Source organism: Helianthus annuus, chromosome 12, assembly GCF_002127325.2.
Source record: "Helianthus annuus cultivar XRQ/B chromosome 12, HanXRQr2.0-SUNRISE, whole genome shotgun sequence".
Taxonomy (NCBI): Eukaryota; Viridiplantae; Streptophyta; class Magnoliopsida; order Asterales; family Asteraceae; genus Helianthus; species Helianthus annuus.
This window is the reverse complement of record NC_035444.2, coordinates 151130372-151158225: the sequence shown is the minus strand read 5'-3', so window position 1 is coordinate 151158225 and position 27854 is coordinate 151130372. Positions and strand designations below refer to the sequence as shown.

The following is a 27854-nucleotide window of genomic DNA, read 5'->3' as shown; positions in this document are numbered from 1 at the left end:
AAAAAAAAAGTCTTCAACTAAAACCAAAACAAAAGCTTTGAAGTACTTAAAAGATGAGTTATACATGTTTTGATCCACATTGTTGAATCATATTAAGAAGTTCACTCACCAGTGATCTTGAGAGTAACCGTAGCACGTATAGTAGTACTCGCGAGTTTGACCAAAGTTTTCATTGCCATGATGCTGATAACCCCAACTACCATTGCTTCGCCCTTCACCATCACGGCCCCACAAATTGTTATTTCTATATCCCCCACATCCATATTAGTTAACTACCATAACAAAAAAAGGTCAATCATCACCATAAGATCTTTAACTAATCCCCAAACCCCAACCGAGGGTTGTAATTCTGTATATCTTTAAAGGTACCAAAACCAAAAAAAAAAAAAAAGTCTTCAACTAAAACCAAAACAAAAGCTTTGAAGTACTTAAAAGATGAGTTATACATGTTTTGATCCACATTGTTGAATCATATTAAGAAGTTCACTCACCAGTGATCTTGAGAGTAACAATTGCGCCTATACTTGTACTCGCGAGTTTGACCAAAGTTTTCATAGCCATGATGTTGGTGACCCCAACTACCATTGCTCCACCCTTCACCATCATTGTCCCAAAAATTGTTAATTTCTATATGATGGCCTCGCATTGTAATAATGTCTTCCTGTAAGGGAAAGTTGGTAAAAACAGTTTAATAGAGCCTATCAACAACTCATGCATGTACTTGAACATGATCATGTCATGATAATGTATTATCAAAGCTAGATAATCAGATGATAAATTGATAATGTATGGATTTGTTTGATGTTATATTAAACAGATGTCCAGCTGTTTGGACAAATTCTTGTTATTTAAGGATATAATAATTCAAATGATCAAAAAAACGTCGAAACGTTCACCCAAACCCGCACGTCATTACAATTGGGCCTAAAATTTCTTTTAAAAAATAGCCCCGCTTTTTTAAACCACAAATATATATATATATATATATATATATATATATCCTGATTACAAAAGTAACATAACTAAACGACTTGTTTAAACAAAAGTACATCGGTTGTCGAGGTCTCATAACACGCCTAACGCCTCGTCCCGTATATTCCCACGCTTTCCATTTTCCTAGGTAGTGTTTTGTATGTAGGATTGAGAGGTGGAACAAAATGGACCCTTGTGAAGGGGAATGAAACTAGCCTCTTGTTGGCAAAACCATTCCGCATAAGTAAAATGTTAAACTGGATTAAGTGAAATGATTTACTATATACTCTTGATACCTTTCCTTGCTAGCAATGAGTTGTCCAACATATAACGGAGATGTCGTGAGCAAAGTTGCCATTCATTGATGAAGCTCGTCTTCTTGCAGAAGTGACAAAAGTAGAACACTATGAAGAGTTTAATAGACATCTCTAAACATTGTAGAAATAGCCCCATGTTTGACATGCTTTTTGTGGCATACATGATTTCCGTATATATCTTCTCTACTTGACTGTTGCAAACTATTGTCAGCTAAGGAACGAGTTGAAGTCAAAGAACAAATTGACCATTGTAAACAATAATCATCCATTTGAACCAAACAACAATAAGGCGTTTTTGGCGTCCATTTTTTCTTGTTTTTCCAGTTCATTCATTTTTTCTTATTATGGAACTTGTTTTTTGACTTTGTTTTATTGTTGTAGTTCTTGGCTAAGGGTGACAGGGGCACTCCTCTTTTAGGGGAGTGACCTCTCTTACAAAAAATCAATCAGCATGCGACACGTCAACTCCTCACTTTAACTTCCCCCACACCCTCAATTTGATGGCGGCACTCCTCTCTTAGGCGACTTGTTTTTTTATTTTTTTAATTAAGAAAACATTTTTATAAAAAGTAAAACATAATTTCATAAAATAAAAAATTACATTTAATCTAATAAAATAAAAATTACATCGCAATACTACATAAAAATTTTAGAAATTGCACGGCCACCCGTACTTGTTAGTGATCTCGCGCTTTCGGGCGAGGATGAACGGCAACATTTCCGGCGGAGCATCGTCGTGCGGCTTGAGGAATGTTTTCATATCTCGATCGTGCGCATAGTTTTTCATCGTCTCGCGTTGTTCCATTATGAGATCGTGAGCCTCCAACTCTCTTTTCTTCCTCAATTCAATCGCCTCCATCTCACTCGTGTGCTTCGCTTCTTTCATGGCGGTGTACTCTTTGAATTGTGCCGCCAACTCAGCCGAGCCCTCGGACGATGTCGCTTGACGCTTGTCTCGCCGTTGTGTTCTTTGTGGCGAGGGGTCTTCGTTCATATCGGGTATGGAAGGGTCCATGTCAACGGGCTTTCTTTTTTGTGCCGAACCTTCCCCTTCCTCACCCAACAATGGGACTTGGGCCCATTTGTCGTGTTTTCGAACGACCTCCCATGCCTCGACATGTTGAAAACCGCTCGGATATCTATCTTGAAAATCCTTTAAAGCGATTTTCATCACGTTGAGATCGCTACACCCGCTTTCTCGTGTGCGATCCTACATATTATAAAATAACAAGTGTTAAAAACATATGAACTTAGTAAACAAATTTAAAAAATATACAACGTTAAAAAATATAATTTTTACCGCTTGTTGGTATAGGCCGTTGAAAAAGTTTATTTTCGTCATCATCGGGTTCCATTTAGACCGTACTTGATGCACGGTCCGGTTACTTCCACCAACGGTGGCGTTATCATGATCTAAAATCCTACGCCAAAAACCATCGCGGGTTTGTTGATTGCCCTTCTTTTTGTTGGTAGAGCAATGTACCCACGCCTTCGCCAACGCCTCTTCTTGGTATTTTGTCCAATTTTGGCGCTCCATTTTTGCCTTTTTACCCCGAGCGTCATCTTCTTCGTTGCCGGCGTCTTCATTCACATTATATTCATCGTCGCCGGTGTCATCTTCATAGTCGCCCAAATTTTGAGTTTTGGGCACTACTTCCTCCTCCTCGTCCTCGTAAATAGGTAGAGGACGTTCAACATTTTATCGTGGAGATGGAACTTGTGGGAAACGAAAACCATACGGGTCGAAGGCAGGGGATTGAGGATCCATTGATAACAAATTTTGAAAATAGCCGAAAGGGGGTTGTGGTTGGGTGTTGTAAAAGGAGGGGTGTGAAGGTTGTTGGTAAAAAAACGGGGGTTGTGAAGTATATCCGAAAGGTGGTTGTAGTTGTGCACTTGCACCGCTCGAACCACCACGAGACGGTTGCGAGCCGCGTCCCTTAATATTAGAGCCGACGGACTTTTTCTTGGCTTCGCGGGGTTGGTTCTCCATTGCTCGGTTTGGCTTTGTGTTGTATTTGAAAGAATTTTAGAGTAAGATTGAGAATTTGTGTGGTAAAAAATTAGATTTAGTTGGTTATTTTTATAGGTTAAAATTGATTTTTTTTTTAATTCCATCCGACCGTTGCCCAACGTTTAAAACATGAAATCTTGTGTGGTGAACAAACACCACTCCCCCCTCCCCGCTTACACTCCCCGAGGGGTCGGCGGCGGTGTTCCCGCTCGGGGACTAAGCTCACCGATCCCCTCCCCGCTAAGTGTCCCGGACACCCTAACAACAAGGAAAAATGGATGATGGTGCGGCCATTGTACTTTTAAATATTATATATAGAGAGAGAAAGAGAGATGAGTGGTTAAAAATAAATGATGATGATGTAGCAATATTTTTTCAACTACACATTATTTTGCCTTGCTAGAAACCGAAGCCTAATCAAACCCTACCACAACCACAGATTCCCTCTCGAAGTTGGTCACAATGACGTCCACTACGCCTTTATTACGGTCCAATGTAGCTTTGAAGATCGCCTTCTCGAAGTTGCCATTTGCGGGTAGGGAGATGCTCTGCACTTGAGTGATGGGCTCATGGTTGGACAAGTGTTTATCGACGAGTAAGAATCTGTTATTGGCATCTACGGACATCTTCATGTTCTTCTCTTCCAAACTGGGAGCGGGTATTTGAAAGCGGAGCTGCCCCCTCGGCTGTCCATCTATGAAGCGGGGCCTAGGCTCACGCCTACCGGTAAACAACCCCCATAGTCCTAAAATACCACATGAAGTAAGTGAACAAACAATCAGATCAAATCAACTACACAAAACAATATTGAGGGCTCAATCTATGTTGGAAGAAAAACAATCGGTCTCAGAACACACGCAAATTTAAATTTTATTTGAGGGCCACTTTTGTTAAATTAAAGCGATATCATAAATAGATCCTACCTCTATTTATTATTATTCCCCCCTAAACTAAAAACAATATAAAACAATTGTTATCTCCAAACTTATCCTCCAAGCAATTGTTTTATCTTCCAACTCAATTTCACAATCTAGACAGTAGAATTAACACCACCACCTAGTAAACAATCAGAATCATAAAGTCGAATAACGAAAAATGAGGGGCGGATGGGGCCCACATTTTTGAGTTCCCATGAACCAATGCATTTGAAAAAAATATAGTGAAAATTAAAAAGAATTTATTAAAAGTATCCATTAGAATAAAATCCCGAATCCGTTACTTTGAATAATTAGTTAGGGTTTTGAAACGAATACCATTTCCTCCCGTCTTACGCTTAGCACCATCATGAAGTCCCTTTACGACTCCCTCCCCACGCAAGATCCTGCTCAGCATCTTGGACGACATTTTTTTTTTCTTGTGAAATTGTGATTTGGAAGAACCCTAACAACCGATGGTATTTATTGGGCTCGGTTGGGTACTTTGGAATTAAATAAAAAAAATCAGTAATCTTAAACTTAACACGTATTATACACAATCAACAAAAAAATGTCTTATTTTCTCTATTTTATTATATCATATACGCATATATTATTTTTGTTTCGCAGCACGTGTACTGCTTTTATAGTGGATCATAGGGCAACTTGATTTTGTCATGTACAAACTTCATATTGTAATTCATGCGTTATGTTTTTATTCATTTTTCTTAGATTCTCTCGTTCATAAGCCTCCTATGGTAATGCATTATGACCAACCAGTGGTGACGTATAAATTTTTGTGACAGTGGGCACAAGGGTCAGGTCAAAATGGTTGGGTTAACGAACATTAGAAACTTTTAGTTATACTATTTGGTTTAGTTAAAAACTAGATAAACAAATCATCACATTAATATTGTTAATAACTAAGAAATGCAAGTCTCATTTAAATATTTAAATAAAAGATAATAAATTAAAACTAGCTTTTAAACTTATGCCTCCTAAAATTCCTAGTGGTCCACATAAGCCTAAAATTATAATATATGGGCTGCAATTACTAAAAGAATGTCACCGTCTACTCAGATACGTAAGGGCTAAAGTTTAGTAGAAAAGCCACTTTTAAGCCTTATTTGTGTGGATGTACGATGGGCCTTTGCCCACCCTAGTCCTACATTGAATCCGCCAGACCAACTCCTCATCATCCATGATCGCCACCACCCAAGTGAATGATCTCATATTGTAACTTGTTCTTATTAATATAAAGAGTTAATTGTCCGGATATTATAACTTGTTCTTATTAATATAAAGAGTTAATTGTCCGGATGATACATGTGGTTTGTCATTTTTTCATCTTTAGTTCCCACCTTTTGAAAATAGCATGTCAAGTCATTTGTTACTCTAGTAGCCCCTAAAGTGGATGGACATTAGTTTTCTCAGTTAAGTCTATGTAAAATGACTAAAATAACCTATATATTAAAAAGAAAATTGAAAGAATATATTTAATTAAATGGGCTCACTATCTTATTAAATTATAAACTTAACCCCACAACCAACCCACACCCCTGTCTCTCTATCTTGTACATGCAACTCCACCCATCGACCACCGTCTTCCACCCTTACTAACCACCGACCCAACACCATCATGCATCCCACCAAAGGCGTTTCTTCTCAAATCGTTTAGCGTTTCAAAACCCCCAATTCAGTATACAGCTTTGGGCATTTCAACCCCGTTTCTTTTCAAATCGCATCAATTTCAACCCCATTTTAGATCTGATTGGCGATGAGTGATTGGTTCATAATTTTACTTTTGATGTACTTTCTTTTTCATTTTTTTATGTACATCATATATACTCTCTTTTTTATATTTATATATAACTTACTCAAAAAATGTTAACTATATCATTTATGTTACATAAAATGTAACATACATTTTTACATGATCAAATCAGTTTATTTCTATAACATAAAAAATGTAACAACAAACTTTATTTCCGCAACAGACACTTTATTTTTACAAATAATCTGATAACATTTAACAACACACTTTATTTATGTAACAACACAATAAATGTAACACAACACTTTATTTTAATAATAATCTGAAAAAATGTAACAATACACTTTATTTCTTTAACATGCATTAATTTTGTAACACACAAAATGTAACAATCATTTTTGCTTCGATTGTTACATTTTTTTTAAATGGCTAATTTCTTTAATCTCTGTCGTCTGTGGGACTTGAAGCCAAGACCTTCCCCTTTCCAACCTAAGTGTTTTAAAGACTTTGCTTTTGCCAATGGACCACCACCCCATTGGTGATTATTACATTTCTAACACCTGGTTACGTAGTGTTACATAAAAAAAATAACCAGATCTTGGAGGTTCATAACTTCAAATAATCAAAATCAAGTATGTTTTTATCTATAAACACCCAACTAATCAAAAGTGCCATTTCAATCCACCATAAAACACCAAAATATATCAACCAAGAATATGATACAAAATTAAAATTTTAAACAAATACATATAAAAAAAGTGGATATCTTAAACAATATTTTCTTAATCTTAAAAACATGATCTTGTCAGTTGTCACACCCCGACCACATAGGACAACAAACCGTGGCGGAAATGTCGGGGAGTGTTGCAACAGAAGCTATTGTTTCACAACCATGGATACAAAATAGTTTTGCTTTATTGATAAAATTAAACATTTCATTGTCTTAACACATAGAACAAACGAGTTTTATATAGGGAACTCAAAACCATCAACACTTCAAAATGGACTAGGTTCATTGAATACCAGCCCATGGTTTTGCAAAACCATGGGTTAAAACCATCAACACTTCAAAATGGACTAGGTTCATTGAATCTAGTCGGAAATTTCAAAAATGGTCTCTACACTTGTAAAACTTGATTTTTTTTTTTGCACTTTTAAGCCCCGTTAACCCTATTTCAAGGCTCTAAAATAAAGTTAAAGTATAGGGAACTCAAAACATGCTCAAAAATATCTCGGATGTCGGTTCGTTTGGTCGTACGGTTGCGTTATTCGCTTAATTACGACGGAAGTCGTAACGAACGCAAAAACGATCCAAATTAAGCGACGAATGGAATTTTATTATGCCAATCACTAAAATAAACTATTTTAATGATTACATAAATTTTTGGATGTCCGAATATATCAAGAACGTAAGATATGCGCGAAAATGCAAACTTACGCACTTTTTGACGCTTTTAGTCCCTATTTATCAAATAAGTTTGTTTTAGCATACCGAACCCCTCAAAACCTATTTCTAAGCTATGTAAAGGATATTTAGGGTATGCTTAACTTATGATCAAGTTCCAGAATGTTCGTTACTATACAAATCGGTATAGTTTCGCAGTTTGACACAAATAGTCCCTGCGATCGAACAAACTTGATTTCAACACACCAAACCATCCAAAACTTATTTCTAAGTTATGTGGAGGTTATTTAAGGTATGTTAAGCCTATTTCACTATTCCGGAGTGTTTGTTGCATTAAACTGGTTATATTTACGCATAAGATCGCATATAACCTTCCAGAAAGCGATTTAAAGCTTGAAATCGGGTTTGAATTAAATTGTAAAATCACCAAACACAAATACACAAATACACAAATAATAACATCAAAAAAACATATAATAACACCAAAGCACATTGTTTTATTAAAAACCAACATTGTTTTACATTGTACAACGATTATAGAACACAGTTGTCACAGTCTCCCCTACTTCAGGAAATTTCGTCCCGAAATTTTAACTAGAGGAAGCTTGTGAAAACAAATGCGGATATTTGGTCATCATTTGGTCCTTACGTTCCCAAGTAAATTCTGGGCCACGTTTGGACTCCCAACGAACTTTAACCAAATGAATCCGTTTGTTCTTCAACTGCTTGAAAGTACGGTCCACTATCTCCACAGGTCTTTCGACAAAGTGTATCGTTTCATCGATTCGGATCTCGTCGAGAGGAATGTAAAGATCAGCGTCAGCTAAACACTTTCGCAAATTGGACACGTGAAAAGTCGGATGAATATTTCCAAGCTCTGGAGGTAGCTCTAGTCGATAGGCAACCTTCCCAATTCTTTCCACAATCTTGAATGGTCCCACATATCGAGGTGCAAGTTTTCCTTTCTTTCCAAATCTCACGACTCCTTTCCAAGGTGAAACCTTGAGTAGGACAGCTAAGGGCTTGCGTCGCATATCCGCATAACTCTTTTGACGGCTTCGAGCTGTCACAAGATTATCGCGGATTTTCTTGATTTTGTCCGTTGTTTCCAGAACGAGCTCAGGTCCAGTAAGCTTAGCTTCACCGGTCTCGTTCCAACAGACAGTTGAACGACATTTTCGACCGTAGAGAGCTTCAAATGGTGCCATTTTAATGCTAGCATGATAACTGTTGTTGTAAGAGAACTCGATCAATGGCAGATGAGAATCCCAATTACCACCAAAGTCTATCACGCATGCTCTAAGCATATCCTCCAAAGTTTGAATTGTTCGCTCAGATTGACTATCTGTTTGGAGATGATAAGCAGTGTTTAGATTCAGTTGGGTTCCCATAGCAGATTGCATGGTCTTCCAGAAATGAGATGAAAATCGAGCATCACGATCAGAAATGATATCCAAAGGAACACCATGTCGAGATACAATCTCATCAACATAAATCTTTGCAAGTTTATCAGCAGATAGGTCCTCGCGAATTGGAATAAAATGAGCTGATTTCGTTAATCGATCGATAACAACCCAAATAGCATCATGACCTTTAGACGTACGCGGTAACTCAGTGATGAGATCCATCGCAATGTTCTCCCACTTCCAAACCGGCATCTCTGGTTGTACAAGCAAGCCAGAAGGTCGTTGATGTTCAGCCTTGACTTTGAGACAAGTTAGGCATTTCGATACGTACAAGGCAACATCCTTCTTCATACCAGGCCACCAGCACTGTGTACGAAGATCCTTGTACATTTTATCAGCACCAGGATGGATAGAATATCGAGACTTATGAGATTCGTCCATCACCAAGGTGCGAAGATCGTCTTGTTTCGGAATCCACAAACGATCCTTGAAATAGAGCAAACCATCGTCTTTCGCTTCGAGCTTAAGCTCAAGTTGATGTGGTAATTCCTTACCCATCAAATTTTGTGAAACACAAAATTGCTGAGCTTGAAGGACACGAGTTTGAAGATCAAATAGCATTTGAACAGAATGAAGCTTGACTCGCTCTTTTCGAATAAGCGCATCGGCCACGACATTCGCCTTACCAGGATGGTAGCGAATCTCGCAATCGTAATCGTTCAAGAGTTCAACCCAACGTCGTTGCCTCATGTTCAGCTCTTTCTGATTAAGAATATGCTGGAGACTTTTGTGGTCCGTGGAAACCACACACTTCGTTCCATAGAGGTAGTGTCTCCAGATTTTAAGCGTGAAAACCACAGCTCCTAACTCAAGATCATGAGTCGTATAGTTCTTCTCGTGAACTTTCAACTGCCTAGATGCATATGCTATAACCTTGCCTCGTTGCATGAGGACGCAACCAAGGCCTAAGTTGGACGCATCGCAATAGACAACGAAATCATCGCTTCCCTCGGGCAGAGATAGAACAGGAGCAAACATAACTTTCGCTTTAGCGTTGGAACGCTTCTTCTTGTTTGGGTCCCCACTCAAAAGGCTTATTCTTCTGAGTCAAAGCAGTGAGTGGAACCGCAATCTTCGAGAAATTAGAAATGAATCGACGATAATAACCAGCAAGACCAAGAAAAGATCGAATCTCTGTAGGTGTCGTCGGCGTACTCCAATCCTTAATAGCAACAATCTTGGATGGATCCACATGAATACCCTGCTCGTTGACTATATGACCCAGAAACTGAACTTCTTTAAGCCAGAATAAATGAGAAGGTGTTGCTCGTGATCGAATTGAAATTGAGATACTGATACAAGTTCTTCCCTTCTGAATCAGATAGATTCATATCTGAAAGAGGTTGACAATAAGTTCTTTCAAAATTGACTATTTGTCCCTCTGTTAGAGGTGTTCCAGAAATGTCTGCGATCGAGTAAATAGCTGGAGAGAAGGTTCACTAATAGACCTAGGGAGAAGTAATTTGACTCATTCACATCCAGATCATGAATGTTTGGAATCCATATTATGCAAGGAGACATTGCTTTTGCTAATTCGAATTGAAGGGTGATATAAAGGCCTGGCCCGTTACTCGGGATTCTCGATTATTCCATTTCTTGATGTTAGCAATGTACAGTGGTCAAATAGGATCATTTTCTTCTCGGGACCTTTTACTATTTTTCATCATGTGGGAATTAGAATTAATTCCAATTTATCTACTATGTAGCCCTATTCCTAATAGATTGACCCCAAAATAGCATATCCAAATGATAAGAAAGCCTAGAGTCGCCACAATTGCGGAGAAATATATAGAAGAGTTAGTGCTGGGTTAGCCAAAAATCAAAGTTTATCAGAAGTTTGGTCTAAAATTCCTGCTTTACTGTGATTTACCCATAACCATCAGCGGCAAGGATTATGGAAGAGGCCAAACCAACCCAGGTACACCACAAGTAGATACGGTTGGAGTAGCAGATCCTATAGAAAGAAAGACAAAGCCTGAGGCAGATCCAGACGCGTACCTAGGTGGCACAACATCCCTTCGAGTTGCTTGCCACCCCCTTTCTCCTTGAATCTTTGGGAAGTTTTGGGAAGTTAGAACGGGTCAGTCTATCTTATTGAGTCACTTGAAGAGGCAGAGTCAAATAGAATTTATTTATTCGTGTGATTTCTGTTAGTTATTTTATTTCTATATTTAGATTTCTGGATATTTCTGTTAGACATTTTTTTGAGATAGAGATTTATAGAAAAAGTTCGATCTATGTTTATCATTCATGGACGTTGATAAGATCCATCCATTTAGCAGCACCTTAGGATGGCATAGCCTTAAAATGAAGGGGAAGAAAGAAGGCGCAACAGTTTCAGTGCCTCGAGTCTTCGAATAAATGAGAATATCGTCGATGAACACAATAATGAACTTGTCTAAATAAGGTTTACAGACCCTATTCATTAAGTCCATAGAGATAGCTGGAGCATTCGTCAAACCAAAAGGCATGACAGTGAACTCGTAGTGCCCATATCTCGTGCGGAAAGCAGTTTTGGGAATATCTTCTTCGAACACACGAAGCTGATGATACCCAGAACGCAGATCGATCTTGGAAAAATAGGTAGCACCTTGCAGCTGATCAAAGAGATCATCAATTCGAGGTAGGGGATATCGATTCTTGATGGTAAGCTTATTAAGCTCACGATAATCGATACACATTCGAAAAGATCCATCTTTCTTTTTCACGAAGAGGACAGGAGCTCCCCATGGTGAATAACTCGGACGGATGAATCCTTTATCAGATAACTCTTGAAGCTGTTTTGATAACTCTTGCATCTCTGATGGTGCAAGACGATAAGGTGCTTTCGCAATCGGGTTGGCATTGGGTACAAGGTCGATATGAAACTCAACTTGACGAACTGGAGGCAAACCAGGCAGTTCATCAGAAAACACCTCTGGATAATCCTGAACAATCGGAATATCCTGAATACTTTGCTCTTGTCTTTCTCCTCGGTGACATGTGCTAGAAAAGCAACATATCCTTTTCTCAAATAACTCTGGGCCTTTGTACACGACATAAGCTTTAAACCATCTGATGGTTTCTCGCCACGAACTTCCAGAACATCGCCAGACGGAAGAGGAATACGAACAATCTTATCGAAACAAACCACCTCAGCGTGGTGTTTGGTTAACCAATCCATTCCAATGATAATGTCGAAGCTCCCAAGTTGCATTGGCGTGAGGTCAATAGGAAAAAGATGGTTATCAAGGTTCAACTGACAATCACGAATAACAGAGTCGAGGACAAGAGGTTTACCAGTAGAAACTTCGATAGATAAGGGTTTCCTCAGTTTAGTTATAGGTATCGCAAGCAAAGGTTCAAAAGATAACGAAACAAAACTTCTATCGGCTCCAGAATAAAAAAGAATAGATGCGGGTTGATTGTTAACAAGAAACGTACCGTTGACAACAAAGGTACCATTGACAACGAGGTTGTCAGCTCGAGCCTCGTTTGCATTCAGATTGTACGCTCGTTCACGGGCAGGATCGACAATTGGAAAAACAAAAGAGGTATTGAAAACATCGACAAAACACACGGAAGGCGATCATTTGTTCGTTACCTCGAACAAACAAACGACACACGGTGACTAATCAAAGTAAATGAATCAAAACAATGTATCGCGAAGACATGCTCGCCTATAAGTGAACACTCACCCCAAGAGTTCCAAGATAAGAGTGACTGGTCCGATTATGTGGATTTGTACGAACACTCTAGCCTTAGACAGAAAACTCAGAGTACAGGCATTCACTCTTCCAGTTTGCATGTGTTCCCATTATTTAGACCCAAACTTTGACGAGATTTTGAAAATTCAAAAGGCACTAAGCCAAATATGAATCAAACTGGAAGGGTTCAAAACCATATAACAGAGGGTTCAAAACCTAGTAATCAATCATCCTACAACGGATGATTAATTTTCGAAGCAGATTCGGATTTGTGTTCTCGTTGTGGTTATCACCTAAGGATAGGTGACGGTATTGTTTTAAAATCTAAACACAAGTAAACTTGTGTTAGGGTCCTAAAGTTATAGTCTAGGTCAAAGCATTACTAATAACCTAATTCCCTATAACCATTGGCTCTGATACCAACTTCCTTCTGTCACACCCAGACCACGTAGGACAACAAACCGTGGCGGAAATGTCGAGGAGTGTTGCAACAGAAGCTATTGTTTCACAACCATGGATACAAAATAGTTTTGCTTTATTGATAAAATTAAACATTTCATTGTCTTAACACATAGAACAAACGAGTTTTATATTGTCGATCATAGTTACTATGTCACTAAGGCCTTGTCCGGATCCTATGTGACGCATGCATCCTAGAAATCGATCAAGCATCAACACCTGAAACATATGTAAAAACTTAGTCAGCAAAGAAATGCTGGCGAGTACATAGGTTTTATAGGAGTGTCGGATTCATGGCTAGTTTAAATGTTGCAATAATTTATTAAAAACTTTGTTTTGAAAAGAGTGTAATATTGCAACTTAATTAACCAACTCAAAACCAGCGGGTTATAGTTTGTAAACCTCGTAGCCATGATTCTTAACCCAAAAACATTTGTTTTAGTAAAGCAATTTGTAAAACATCTCGTATTAAATCGTTAATAACATTCGTTAATAAAACTCGTATGGTTTATATCATTTCGAAAACCTCGTTTGTGTGATATCGTTCCAAAATCGTTTACCCAAGTGAACTAAATAACGCCACGGTATGTAATATGTTGAAAACACTTATATATAAGAAGTACCAGCGGCGTATCTACCATGTTTTCACCATATTACACCCGTCCCGTTATCTAAACACTAGCCAAAAACCAATCGTTTACCCAAATTGTTTAACATCGTTTCCAAATTGTTTCCAAATCGTTCCCAAATCGTTTACTCGTTTAAATCGTTAAAATCGTCCTCGTTTTAATTGTGATAACTTATATACGGTCGTCTCGTTAATAACATTCAAACCTTCGTGACTCGATCACCTCGCTTATCGCTTCTCGAATTAAAAAACCACCAAAGGGTAAGTTAACTAACATCAGATTCAGTCGCTACCCACAACCCCCACACATAACCATGGGTGTAGTAAAGTAACGGGATTTGTCAGATCCTATGGTACCATAACCTAATAATGGTCGGTTGGGCCAAAATTAATGAATGTCATTCGTTATGTAACTACAACCATCAAGTTTTGTTCACATTATTGAAATCGTTATTAGTTTAGTAAAAATCGTTTTAATCGTTTTTGAAATCATCGTTTAAACCTTGAAAACATTTCGTACATATGAATCACCCCAAAACATTTAAAAACAGTAAAATAGGGGAACTATGTACTCACATGAAGTGCAAAGTATCCTCAATCAATAGAACTTCAATCAAACTCAAGCAAACCAAAGGAATCAAGTAGCACCTAGTAATCGAACCACTAGTCAAACAATAGACGCCTAATCGGATGATCGGACAGAATGAGGTCTTGTAAACCAAATGAGTGTTGGAACTCATGTGACATGGTTTAACAAAGCCTACATCCTAAATTGAAACCTAACCTAAGTGCTTTCGACCCATCGTGACCCATTAAGGTAGCTTACGCTATTTTAACGCGTCGTGCGCGCAAATGCACGTTCGAGACGTCTAACTAGTCCTATGACAAGTATTATATGCCCATACATGTTTAATTATGTTACATAATCAGTTACGTGACAAAAGTTTAGGTTACATATGCTTAATTACCAATTATGTATGAAAAGGGTATTTTGGTAATTTACCTATGGCATATAAACTACTTATCATACTACTACCTAAACTAGGTGACCATAAGGTATAACCTCGGAAGGTTATTCCCTATGCTACTATGGTCACTAAACATGTTTGGTCAGATCCTAATGATCGACCAAACGGGTCGTGTTCGAAAGTCTAAGCGGTGATTTAGACCGCTTGACTTACGACTCTAAACAAGCACTAAACTAAAAGTGACGAGCTAAGCATGTTAAAACATGCTTAACTAAGTTAGAAAACAGGTTTTGATATCAAAACAAACGGTTTTGATATCCTAGAGTAGTTTGGTTACAAAATACGCGAGAAAACGCATTTTGGCCGAAACTACGACTCGTCACTGAGCCTAGATAACGTGGTAATCAGTAGGCATAGTCACTAGGGACTATAACCATCGTGATTACACTCACGTTATGAAGTTCAAACGAACTTCGCGTTGACCATAAACTGGTCCAAGCAGAAAGTCAAACGCAGTTTGACTTTAACGAGAAAAACGAATTAAAAGAACGAAAGAATACTTACAGAAGGTCCCCGCAAGCTCTTGATCCGATTTACTCTCAGGTATGAAGCATAAACTTCAACTTAGAGAGCCAAAATCAGATTCAAGTGTGCTTTGGGAGGAAGTGAGGGTGGGTATTTATAGGAATTCAAGAACCGTTAAGATCGTTCATCGAAAACTGAGCTTTGATCTGGACTTTACATGTGTGCCCATGGTTTTCTAAAACCATGGGAGCCCCTAATATGAGTCGTAATGGACTAGATTCATTGAATACCAGCCCATGGTTTTGCAAAACCATGGGTTAAAACCATCAACACTTCAAAATGGACTAGGTTCATTGAATCTGGTCGGAAATTTCAAAAATGGTCCCTGCACTTGTAAAACTTGATTTTTTTTTGCACTTTTAAGCCCCGTTAACCCCATTTCAAGGCTCTAAAATAAAGTTAAAGTATAGGGAACTCAAAACATGCTCAAAAATATCTCGGATGTCGGTTCGTTTGGTCGTACGGTTGCGTTATTCGCTTAATTACGACGGAAGTCGTAACGAACGCAAAAACGATCCAAATTAAGCGACGAATGGAATTTTATTATGCCAATCACTAAAATAAACTATTTTAATGATTACATAAAATTTTTGGATGTCTGGATATATCCAGAACGTAAGATATGCGCGAAAATGCAAACTTACGCACTTTTTGACGCTTTTAGTCCCTATTGATCAAATAAGTTTGTTTTAGCATACCGAACCCCTCAAAGCCTATTTATAAGCTATGTAAAGGATATTTAGGGTATGCTTAACTTATGATCAAGTTCCGGAATGTTCGTTACTATACAAATCGGTATAGTTTCGCAGTTTGACACAAATAGTCCCTGCGATCGAACAAACTTGATTTCAACACAGCAAACCATCCAAAACTTATTTCTAAGTTATGTGGAGGTTATTTAAGGTATGTTAAGCCTGTTTCACTATTCCGGAGTGTTTGTTGCATTAAACTGGTTATATTTACGCATAAGATCGCGTATAACCTTCCAGAAAGCGATTTAAAGCTTGAAATCGGGTTTGAATTAAATTGCAAAATCACCAAACACAAATACACAAATAATAACATCAAAAAAACATATAATAACACCAAAGCACATTGTTTTTATTAAAAACCAACATTGTTTTACATTGTACAACGATTATAGAACACAGTTGTCACATCAGTGGTTGTCCGATTTCAGATCTTGGTCGCTGAACCGCACCAAAACTTTTTCAGATCTCGGTGGTTCGATTCAAATATTGGTGGTTGTTCGATTTTTTTTGTTTCGAATCTTGGTGACTGATTCACACCTTCTTAAACTAAAAATCGCACCATTGAAGCCCTCAAACACGCCTAAAAAAACAAAAACCCCACCAACTTTATCTCCTTAAAGCCCTAACCACACCGGCAAAACAACCTCCAATTGTTTTGTTTTAGATCATGGAGACTGCTTCACACCTTCTTGAACCAAAAATCGCACCATCTCCTTAAAGCCCTAATCACACCGGCAAAAGCATCTCCGATTTTTTTTTTTTTTTTTTTTTTTTGTAAAATCAAAACCATGATGCTTAATGTAGTTTGACATGTAAAATAAACCGATACTAAAAAGGTAAATAAACCGAAACTGATTTTGACATGTTACCTCTAAAACGATCAGACACTAAACAGAGCATATAAATTTCTTTTGAAGCATTGATGTCTACTTAAATGCATATAAAGTTTACTTTTTTTAATGACAAATTTCTTTTAATCTCTATCGTCTATGAGACTCGAACTCAGGACCTTACTTCCCAAACCCACACGTTTAAAGTTAATGAAGTATAATAAATTATGTACAAATGACGGAAGATGAGAAAGGCGGATGAAATCATGCCAATACATTTTCAAAAATCTAAAAGGAGAAATCATCCCAACGGAAGCATCCAAAAAAATGTGCTCACATCAATGCGGCCCAAGTTGCCACTAAAACGCCCTCGAACAGGTCTCCCTTTCTCCTCTCTCTCTCCTTCACGTGAGCTTTAAAACGCCCCAAAACCGGGAGTTGAAATACTCCAAATAAAAATCTATTTAAATATCTATAACTATTAGTTAACTACCATAACAAAAAAAGGTCAATCATCACCATAAGATCTTTAACTAATCCCCAAACCCCAACCGAGGGTTGTAATTCTGTATATCTTTAAAGGTACCAAAACCAAAAAAAAAAAAAAGTCTTCAACTAAAACCAAAACAAAAGCTTTGAAGTACTTAAAAGATGAGTTATACATGTTTTGATCCACATTGTTGAATCATATTAAGAAGTTCACTCACCAGTGATCTTGAGAGTAACCGTAGCACGTATAGTAGTACTCGCGAGTTTGACCAAAGTTTTCATTGCCATGATGCTGATAACCCCAACTACCATTGCTTCGCCCTTCACCATCACGGCCCCACAAATTGTTATTTCTATATCCCCCACATCCATATGACGGCCTCGCATTGTAATAATGTCCTCCTGTGACAGCAAATTGGTAAAAAGAGTTTCATAGACATAGAGCCTATCAACCTATGCATGCACTTGGACATGATCATGTCATGATATGATATTATCGAAACTAGATAATCAGATGATATAACATAAGAATATCTAAAAAAGAAAAAAAAAAGATGAATGACATTTTTATACTAACCTTGATTAGGAAGTTTCTTATACTGGATTTCAGAATATCTGTCCTCAAAATGGATGAAGCGAGCCTATGAAAAATTATAGTGATTATAAGATATGATTCTGTTTGATAAAGGAAAATATTAAGTTTATAACAAATTTCTGGTGTTACTATGATTTATAGATCAGCCAAGACACTAAACTAATTACTATATATTATGACACTGTTATCAAATCAAACAATGCCAAAAAAGTAATTTTTAAATATGAAGAATATAGAACAGAAGATTTTCTAACAACCTATATATACCTCTATTGCACTGCGGGCAGATTTGGGATCATCAAACTCGACAAAAGCATAACGATATCCGTCCTGAATAAAGAACACTGGAATTAGCAAACTACTATAAAAGTTGACCATGGTGCATCAAGATCTTTAAGTTTCTTTAAAATATTATAATAAAATCATAGTAAACATGAACCAGACCTTAGCGTATTCTTTTATATGAATACCATTCTGCTTCACCGGTCCGAATTGTTTTACCACCTTTAGTAATGATTCTGATGTCATGTTGGGCGGTAGGTTCTTGACCCGAATCGCCTTATCTGCAACAGTTTGTTTATTAAAACATGCAACGGCTTAATAATAATTGCAAGCCAATGACTGAAATGACCTTACCATCATATATATTTTCTGTTGTTGTAGTTGATGAACCAGAACCCTCTTTAGTCAACTACAGCCCCAAAACAATAAAAACTTGGTTAACATTTTGTATAAAAAAATGAGAACACAACAATATAATCTTTAGAGGTTGCAGATTTGATCCATGTATTAACAAAAGAGTCGATTTGGGTTACGTTTTATCTCAAACCGGCCACATAAAAAATCTAGCTAAAATGTAAATTTATAATTGAAAGTCACCCAAACTGTATCTATAAGATTTATATCGAAATGAGCTCACAAGTGATGTGTAAGACACGTTTTTTGCCTCGGCTTTCTTGTTTGGGGCTTGCTGCCAAGCTGGTAGCGAAGCGATCGAACTCATAATGACATCTAAAAACTGAAGAAAATCATTGTGCACGTAAAAGCCACCGCCTTCTTGTGGGGCCAAGACAAAAGTTTGAGTAAAGTTTCTTTCCACACCAGCATTATCAGTCAAATATCCCAATACTCCTACAAACACTGATTCCATTACTGAATCTTGAGCATGCACAGTGGTTAGATCGGGATTCCATTGCTTAATATTCGAAGCCATGATATCATCATTAATGCCCTGCATAAATGGATAATATTCCATATTAAAATGTGTACTGTTTAATAAAAAGTGTTGTTGACCGAAGATTTTATTCACCTGCAATGTTGTTGCTGTTTTCATTGAACCATCAGCACATTGATGGGATCGAATACTTTGCTCCTTGTAAAAGTTAAAACCATCTTTAGGCGCTCGTTGCATAATACGATAATATTGTTGCAGAAAAGCGTTAGCAACTTCCTGCGCAGAGTAGTTGTAGTTTTCCATATCTGATACAAATATAAAACGCACCGTAAATTAAGATTTTTTTTTTTTTTTTTGTAACCGTGAGAAGCGCCGAACAGGTGACCTTCAAGGGGGTTAAAAGACTGAAAACTAATGAAAGCAGGATTCAAAACCGAAACCTCTGCCATAGATTGAGCGTTTAACACATAAATTCAGATTGAGTATATGTAGTTTACTAACTTCTAGTACTTTCATGATCTAAGTGAATCAACCAAAGAAATTTCCATTATTATATACGTCACATTTATTTCGCAAAGTCCAGACAAACCGTTACACAATCTCTAATAACGCGACAATATTAGACCCTAGAATAATTATACGATACGTCATCGGCGGCTGCATTTAAGTTGATGGAAACTTCTAATATTCATTCACATGTATCCATCTAATAGAACAGTAACCATCATTGAACATGTCTTATTGATTCTCATAAGTCATAACATCGATCATGCATAACCATAAAACTTATACCTCAAAGCAACTTAAAAATCTAGACAAAAAAAAAAAACATTAGAATATCAATCTTACTGAACTCACATCAACAAAAAAATACATATACACATATATATAGTAAACTGATTCGCTATAATGGTGCGTCGTGCTAGGTGCCAGTTGTAGCGGCGACGATGGTTGGCGGTGGTAGTGGGTGTAAACGACGGCGGCGATGGCAGGGGCGACGGTGGGTGGCGACGACGGCGGTGGCGGGGACGGAGGTGGGTGGCGGCAGTAGGTGGTGGTAGCGGCAGTGGTGGCAGCGGCGGTGGCGGGTGGCGTCGGAGGTGGGTGACGGCGTCGGATGACGGTGGTGGTGGGTGGTAGCAACGGTGGTGGGTTATGGTGTTGCTAATGAAGGGTGAAGAGGGAATGGAATGAAAAAAAAAACAGGGGTGATGGATGGAATGATTTTGAGGGAATGGAATGCATTTTGGAATGGACGATTCCATCCCATCGACCAACCAAACACTCTTTTCTTCATTCCCTCACAATGGTCTATTCCATTCCATCTCTCATTCCTCCATACCAAACGCTACCTTAGTCTCCAACATTAAAAACCAAGATTACACTAAAAAATCTAACAAGCTTTGATCAGGAAAGCACTGCACATAACTGACTAGAGATTTAAAACCGATAAAAACGACCTAATCATATTAAACTATTTCCGTAAACCCTAAGTGTAAATCTAGCCACATAAATCATGCAATACAAACACCTAAGATCATCCAAACACTCCAAAACACCAAATATCAACCACTCTCCATTTCTAACAATTCAAAACAAAAAATCTAAACAACAAACTCTTATTCATGACCTTTTTTTAACAATCAGTCCATAAAATCACTTACAAAACCTAAACTACCATACAATTCTACTGTCAACCTAACATAAATCCCCAATTTTCAACTTGTATACAACAAACAAACACACACTCAAAGCATAAATGATAAAACCTCTATGCATGCCAATTATTCTACGATAATTCTCACCGATTACGCAATCGCGAACTGTTTTCACACAATTCCATAAAATTAAACAAACAATTACCGATTCAAACAATCAAAATCAATCAGTTGCATAATCAATCAATTTTTTTACATAAATTCAACTTGTATACAACAAACAAACACATATTCAAAGCATAAATGATAAAACCTCTATGCATGCCAATTATTCGACGATAATTCTCACCGATTACACAATCGCGAACTGTTTTCACACAATTCTACAAAAACTGAACAAAACAATTACCGATTTACACAATCAAAATCGTGCATAATCAATCAATTTTTTACATAATTTTGTTTTGAAATCAACTGTATAGATGATCGATTTGAAGAATGTACCTCTGGTGAAACCTGATCTGAGATTATAGATACACGAAATGATGAAAATTTATACAAACACGAAATTCACTGTATTGTTTACTTACGCTCTCTCTCTCTCTCTCTAAAAGATGATGAACCTAGATTCTCTCTCTAAAAGAAGTCAAGAATCACATTGGAGGATATTATCTGCTGCTTCGGCGGTGTATGGTAAGCATGGAGGGAAGTTTTCATTTTGAGGGACACGTGTGATCTTACGGCTGTGTTTGGTGAAGTTAATCTGATGATGTATGATGGACGGTTTGGATTTGTTGTTGTGAAGCAGGTGTGTATGGTGTGGTTTAGAGAGTTGAGGCTTGTGTCTTGATATGTGGTCAAAAGTCTTGTTCTTTCTAGTGGGATGCAAATTCGATTTCTGTTTGGGTCATTTTTTAAGGACATTTTGATAAACGGACGAACCAAGGCTTTAATTCTGGGTTTGAACCTGACGGAGGCGAGAGTTTACGGATTCCAATCTTCCATATGCTTCTCATGCATCAGGTGACACGGTCTCAAAGCGGTTGAGGAGTCGACCTTAGACTTAGCTCCGAAACAGAGTGGGTTTACACATGATATTGTTTGCCGTTAAAAATAAGGTGTTGAGGCTTGTGACGATGTGTGATTGTGTACAGTGGGTGTATGGGTGGGGGAATGGAGGTGCCGATGGATTAGTGACACGTGGATTTGATTGGGTGTTGACGGTGTGTTTGAAACTGAAATAATGTTGACTGTTTAGGTTCCAAGGTGTAGTCAATCTTCCTCGTAGAGCGTGGTCAACTTAAAGAATATGGATTTTTTTTCATTCTTTTAAATATTGGGGGCTCTACTTTTGGGAGTTCTAGGATTAATGTTTTTGACCTGATGCATTATGCGGCTTGTTAGTAGTTGGCTAGAATATCATAGGAGCAAGGTGCATGTATCAAACTCGACTAAAGACAACCTATGCACTTTTCGCTCTTCTGAGGTTGAGTCGGTGGACCACCTGTTTTCGGCTTGTCCCTGGGTTGCAGTGCTTTGGCAAAAGATCGGAGTGTGGTGCCGTGTGCCGCATTTTTTTATTTCTCGCGTAAAAATCTGCTTATAACTATTGTGGGAATTGGGATGCGGAGTGTAACAGCCCAAGTAAACTGTGCCAATATATTTTCTACTTTGCCCCGATGGGTTGCCCATAGGAACTCATGGTTTAGCTTTCACTCGACGAGTTGCTCGCCCAGGCAAAACGCTTCTTGGTAGAGAAGGTTTCCATAAGAAAGACTTCGTTCCCTTTCTCAACGGATGTGGGACTTACACGGAGAAACTTGCTCTGCAAGGTATTGTGGTCGTGTCTTGCGGGACTTACACGGAGAAACTTGCTCTGCAAGCCTTAGATTGCCAATTAAGAATTTCTTTTCAAACTCTTTTTCGTGATTTTCCTCTCATATTGGTTCAGGTACATCTAGCACTGGCCCAATATTATTTTAGTTTCAGGCCTTATGAGCAAGATCCAATCCAACTCACATTTTTGGGACCCAACATACGAAAAATCGAATCATTATCTGATACAAACTGTCCAATTTGTTGTCATATAAAACATCCTTGAAATTATAAGCTTACGGATCCGTTTTCTTAACAACAAATTTGGATAACTGACGTAATACTGGAGTATCATCGTGCCACTAGCGAAATTACCCGATCATTTCCATCTCCATTAGGCAATAAATATGAGAATAAACCCTTTTGTGGGAATCAAACCCAGACCTAATGCTCCCTAAGTCTTATCCTTTTCTATGGAGATAAATGGCAGGGCAACTCCAGTGGTTATGCAAAAAAAAAAAAAAAAAGCCTAGGGCTTTGGGTTATGGGCTTTTGTATTGGGTTCGTAACTCGGTTTCAGGATTTTTGGGCGGGACGGGTCTACCTGGTTTTTATCACAGTCCGTATTAAAACATCGATAAAAATAAAGTGTAACAATGTTAAAGTTATCTAAAAAAGTTAGAAGGGGAAAAAAGTTATATTTTAAACTAAAAATATAGTAAAAAGATAAAATTAACAATAAGGTGTAGAAGGTAAATTCATGTGTAAAATAATTGTTTAATCTTGAAAACAACCAAATTCCATAATAATAGCCCAATTAGGTTTCTATGATTCTATCTTGTGCTTATCTCTAATATTAAAGCTTACAACCACCAACTTAAACAAACCTAGAAAATCACAAAAAACTTCGAGATCAAAGTTAACCAGGTGATCGTTACAATGGATAATGTCGGATCCCACAACTATCAAGTCGTTGACTTCTTCTGGGTCAACGGTGTTTATAGCATGACCATGGTCCTTTGGTTACTCTCTGGCAAAAACCCTCGCGTTATTTTTTGGGATGGCATCTTTGGCTTGTTATACGTACTTACACTACTACTTATCATCTTGCGGATAGATGGCTTACCATTCGGCACCGATATTAACATTATCTTTTCATTTCTAGTGTACACTGGTTATTCGTCACATGATTATTTTGCGCTTTGTATGTTTGTTGTGGGGTGTACTTTCGTGATCATTGGTGTTATTCTAGTGTTCAAAGTTGTTCACCGCATGAAAACCAAGGATCAACAGAGTGATGTGGTGATCCTAAATACCGCGTGTGCGTTTTTGCTCATTGGTTACACAACTTTGTGTTACTCATGGGTCATACGGGGAAGCCGTGTTTGGAAGATATTGGGCGTTGTACTTTTGGGAGTTTTGGGATTGTTGACCGCGATATGTTGCATTCTACGATTGGTTAGCCGATGGCGAGAATATTGTAAAAGTCGGGTGCGTGTATTGCCAGTACAAGACTCGGTTAATGAAGCACAACTTGATTCCACATATCAATGTAAAGGTTTTTGGATAGTTTTTTTCTAGTGATTTATTGTCACGTCTCTTATGTTTATTTGTATCGACTTTTTTTTGGACTGCAAATTTGGGTTATTGACGGACCACTGAAGTATCATCGTGACATTAGCAGAACTACCCGATCATATCCATCTCTACTAGGCTATAATGCTTATACACCAAATCAGGAGCAAACCAAATAAATCTGGGAAAAACCCCTTGTGAGACTCGGAACCTAATGGTCCCTAAGCCTTATGTCATCCCCAAGATGTCACTAGACTATAATGTCATGGGCTGAATTGTTTACTTAGATCAACTATTCTTGAGAATCTGAATTGTTCACTTAGGTTATTATTTAGGTATTAAGTTATTTAAAGTGAACCCATTAAATCCTTCATTCCTCATTATATAATACAACAAACTCGTATAGTATAATCCCATTTATACTCATGATATAATGACGCATACATTATAATCCCATTTATAGTAAAAGCTACTGATAGAGTTGGGGTGCGTTGTTTTGTTTTTTGGCACCGTCATTATTGTATATTCCTAGTGATAAAAAAACTTGTTTTTATATTCTTTATTTACCTGGTCTATAAATTAACCCGAAACATGAACCGTATATCACACCCACCATACTTGTAGCCCAATTAAATTTCAATCTAGTTAGGCACATTAAGTGTCGGATTACAGCCTATAAATAACTCGTATGACAACCACGAACCTAACTTACCTAGAGCACTTCATCAAGAAATTTGGGATCAAAGTTTGGCCCTTGAAATCCTTAGAATGGATAATGACAACCACCAACCTAACTTACCTAGAGCACTTCATCAAGAAACTTGGGATCAAAGTTTGGCCCGTGAAATCCTTAGAATGCGTAATGTCGTACCATTCACGACCTACAATGATCATCAAGAGCTCCTTTGCACGATAGGTATCTCCGGGGTTTATAGCATCACCTTGGCCCTTTGGTTAATCTTTGGCCGAAAACAATACCTGCCTTTATATATGCTCATTGTTTTGTTGCTTAACATTGTATGGCTCTTATTGCGCCAAAATAATTGCTTACCATTAGGCACAGAATTCAACCTTGTTTTTTATGTTCTAGGGTATGTTTATCATGCAATCTCAAACGAGTTTTTTGATGGCATGATGCTTACTATGGCGGTGATTTGTGTGATCGGTGATCTTACATGTATTTCGTTTTTGATAGTCCTTGAATGGATCAAAGACTCGAGTGATCAAACCATCATGGTCTCAAACCGGATGTCAAAGGTGATCCTAAACAATTTGATTGTATTTACGCTTAATGGTGGCGTGATCTGTTGTTACTTGTTCGCCAAGCAGGTGGACCATGTTTGGAAAATATTATGCTTTGTAGTTTTGGGAGGTGTAGGATTGATGACAATTATATGTATTGCTCTACGGTTGGTTAGCCCGTGCCAAGAATATTGGTGGTCGTATAGGAGTCGGGTGCTTGTACGGCCTATATACGAAGCTTGATTGACGTTTAGCTTGATTTCACACAAGCAAATGTCGTAAAGACTTGATTTGAGATACTAGTTTCTCCATGGTTTATCATCTTATTATAAGTTTTATATATTAACTAACTAGATCTCATAGAAAAAAGATCCATTATGATGGTTTCATGGTTTATCGTCTTATTATAAGTTTTATATATTAACGAATTAGATCTCATAGAATAAGATCCATTATGATGGTATATGTTATATTTGTACTAAGTAGAATATAATATATTCATATAGATATTATTATAAGTTGAATTGTAAATTGCAAATTTACAGTGAGTTTCCTATGATTTGTAGAAACTAATAACCTGTCATTTGAGTTCCCCACAATCTCCGACAAACACGGTGGATTAAGGGTTTTTATTTAGAGATTTTAATTAGTTTTGATAAATGGAGAATGCTAAAGGACGTAGTTATTTTTGAACTCTGTTAAAATTAAAATGAGTTCAGTGTTAGTACCCAAGTTTGTTAGAAATTAAAAGGTCAATATCTTAGAATGTTATTATACCTTAGGTTGTTACTTTTTACAAACCACAAGGACTAACGGTGTAATTAACTCATGTAGAATAAAAGGTATTTTAATAAATAATTATTTTACAGATAAAAAATAAGATATTATAAAATAATAGATTTAAGAGTAAATTACTATTTTGCCCCATGTGGTTTAGCGAATTTAACCCTTTCAGTCTAAAAATGAATCGTTTGACATATTAGGCCCTAGGGTTGCATTTTGTAATGGTTTTGACCTCTAACACTAACTTTGTTACTTTTGTCCAGTTAAGTCTAAATGTATTTTGATCCTTTTACACATTAATGGTTGTTTATACAAGTATAAAGTTCTTTTAATATTAAAAAGACTATTTATGTGATTATTTAAGTTTTTATATTATTTTGTTATTTACGATTATTATTTAACAAAATACATTTTAAATATACAAAGTCATTTTTTAGAGTAAATTACAAGTTTTGTCCTTTATGTTTGTTCCGAATTTCAGGCGCTGTCCTTTACCTTTAAATTTGATGAGTTTTGTCCTTAACGTTTCAAAATCTTACATGTTATGTCCTTTAGAACAAACTCAGTTATAATTTCTAGTTAAGTTATGTCATGTGCACTGCACATGAGGGTAGCCCTGTCTTTTCACATCCTAATTTATAAATAATTTTTAGAAAACAAATAAAACATATCCTACCCAGCAATTTCTCTCTCTAAACACACCCACACACATTCTCTCTTTCCAACCACCACTTGCCATCACCTGCCGCCAACCACCACCTCCCACCCTCACCTGCCGCCGACCACCCACATATCTAAACGACCTGCCTCTCTACCCCCTCCCCCCCTCCTCTCTCTGTTTCTCTCAACCGCCACAACCAACGAAATCATACGAACAAACAAAAAATCCCTAAATCTCCAAACTACTCAGATTCCCCAAATAATATTATATGCAAAAACCGAAAACTGCATCCTCGAAAAAGAACACAGACATGGGCAACCAAACTGATAATATTATATGAAAAAGAAGTTCATAAAACTGCATATGTTTCAACCAAAAACCGATTCCTAACTCAAATTAATGCAAATCTTTGTAATAAAATTGCATCTGACATGGGCAAAACAAACTGAAATCTCCAACTACTTTATATGCCAAATTAAATAGTTGATGTTCAAATATTGACAGATTAAACCTAGAAAGTTAACAAGAACACAGAGCTCAAAAGTGAACCCAATCACTACTCGTGTATTTGTGGGTTCACACAATCACTACTCATTTAATCTGAAAAATTATATTTCGCATATATAGGAGACCGAATCAAATTTAAAGAGTATATCAATCTATGAATAGTAGAAATGTGCAGACCCAGCTTTCTCTTATACCAAGCTTTTATTAATCACAAGTCACACTTCATCCTTAGCATCAGGAACAACAGTTGCATATTAATAAACGCAGAATTCAGAGAGCCGTTGAATGAAGAAAAGATCGGATTCTTTGTAATGAACTAAAATCTCCACCACCCAAAACGGAGATCCGGAGTCGGAGAGTGAGTATATGTTTCAGAATTTCTCGTCGGCAGTTGCGGTTACTGGTAAAGTGTCGCCGGATGTCCGTACGAATGAATTTGGGGTGAGTTTTGTGTGATTTTTAGGTTTAGGGTTTCGAAGGAGGATGAAGAAGGATGTGGTGGTGGTGGTAAGAGAGAGAGTAGAGTGAGAGAAAGAAAAGTATTCAGTAATTTAGAGAGAGAAAGATTAGAGAGAGAAAGAGATA

At 37.4% G+C, this 27854-nt stretch overlaps 1 protein-coding gene across 3 annotated transcripts; it reads right to left on the bottom strand.

Annotated features, from left to right (window-relative positions):
• Positions 1-284: 284 nt before the first annotated feature.
• Positions 285-21494, bottom strand: LOC110895519. Of its 3 annotated transcripts, none has more exons than XM_022142841.2 (9): positions 21191-21494; positions 19164-19333; positions 18774-19085; positions 18491-18545; positions 18299-18417; positions 18122-18184; positions 17837-17900; positions 17478-17661; positions 285-491 (listed from the first exon to the last, which is right to left on the bottom strand). In XM_022142841.2, the coding sequence occupies exons 2-9, from the start codon at positions 19329-19331 to the stop codon at positions 488-490; spliced, it is 969 nt and encodes a 322-aa protein (XP_021998533.1). In that variant the 5' UTR covers positions 19332-19333; positions 21191-21494; the 3' UTR covers positions 285-487. The 3 variants fall into 3 exon arrangements, with proteins under 3 accessions (XP_021998533.1, XP_021998535.1, XP_021998534.1); XM_022142843.2 differs by lacking the exon at positions 285-491 and adding an exon at positions 16971-17230; XM_022142842.2 differs by lacking the exon at positions 285-491 and having other exon boundaries at positions 17274-17661; positions 21277-21493.
• Between the last annotated feature and the right edge of the window lie 6360 nt (positions 21495-27854).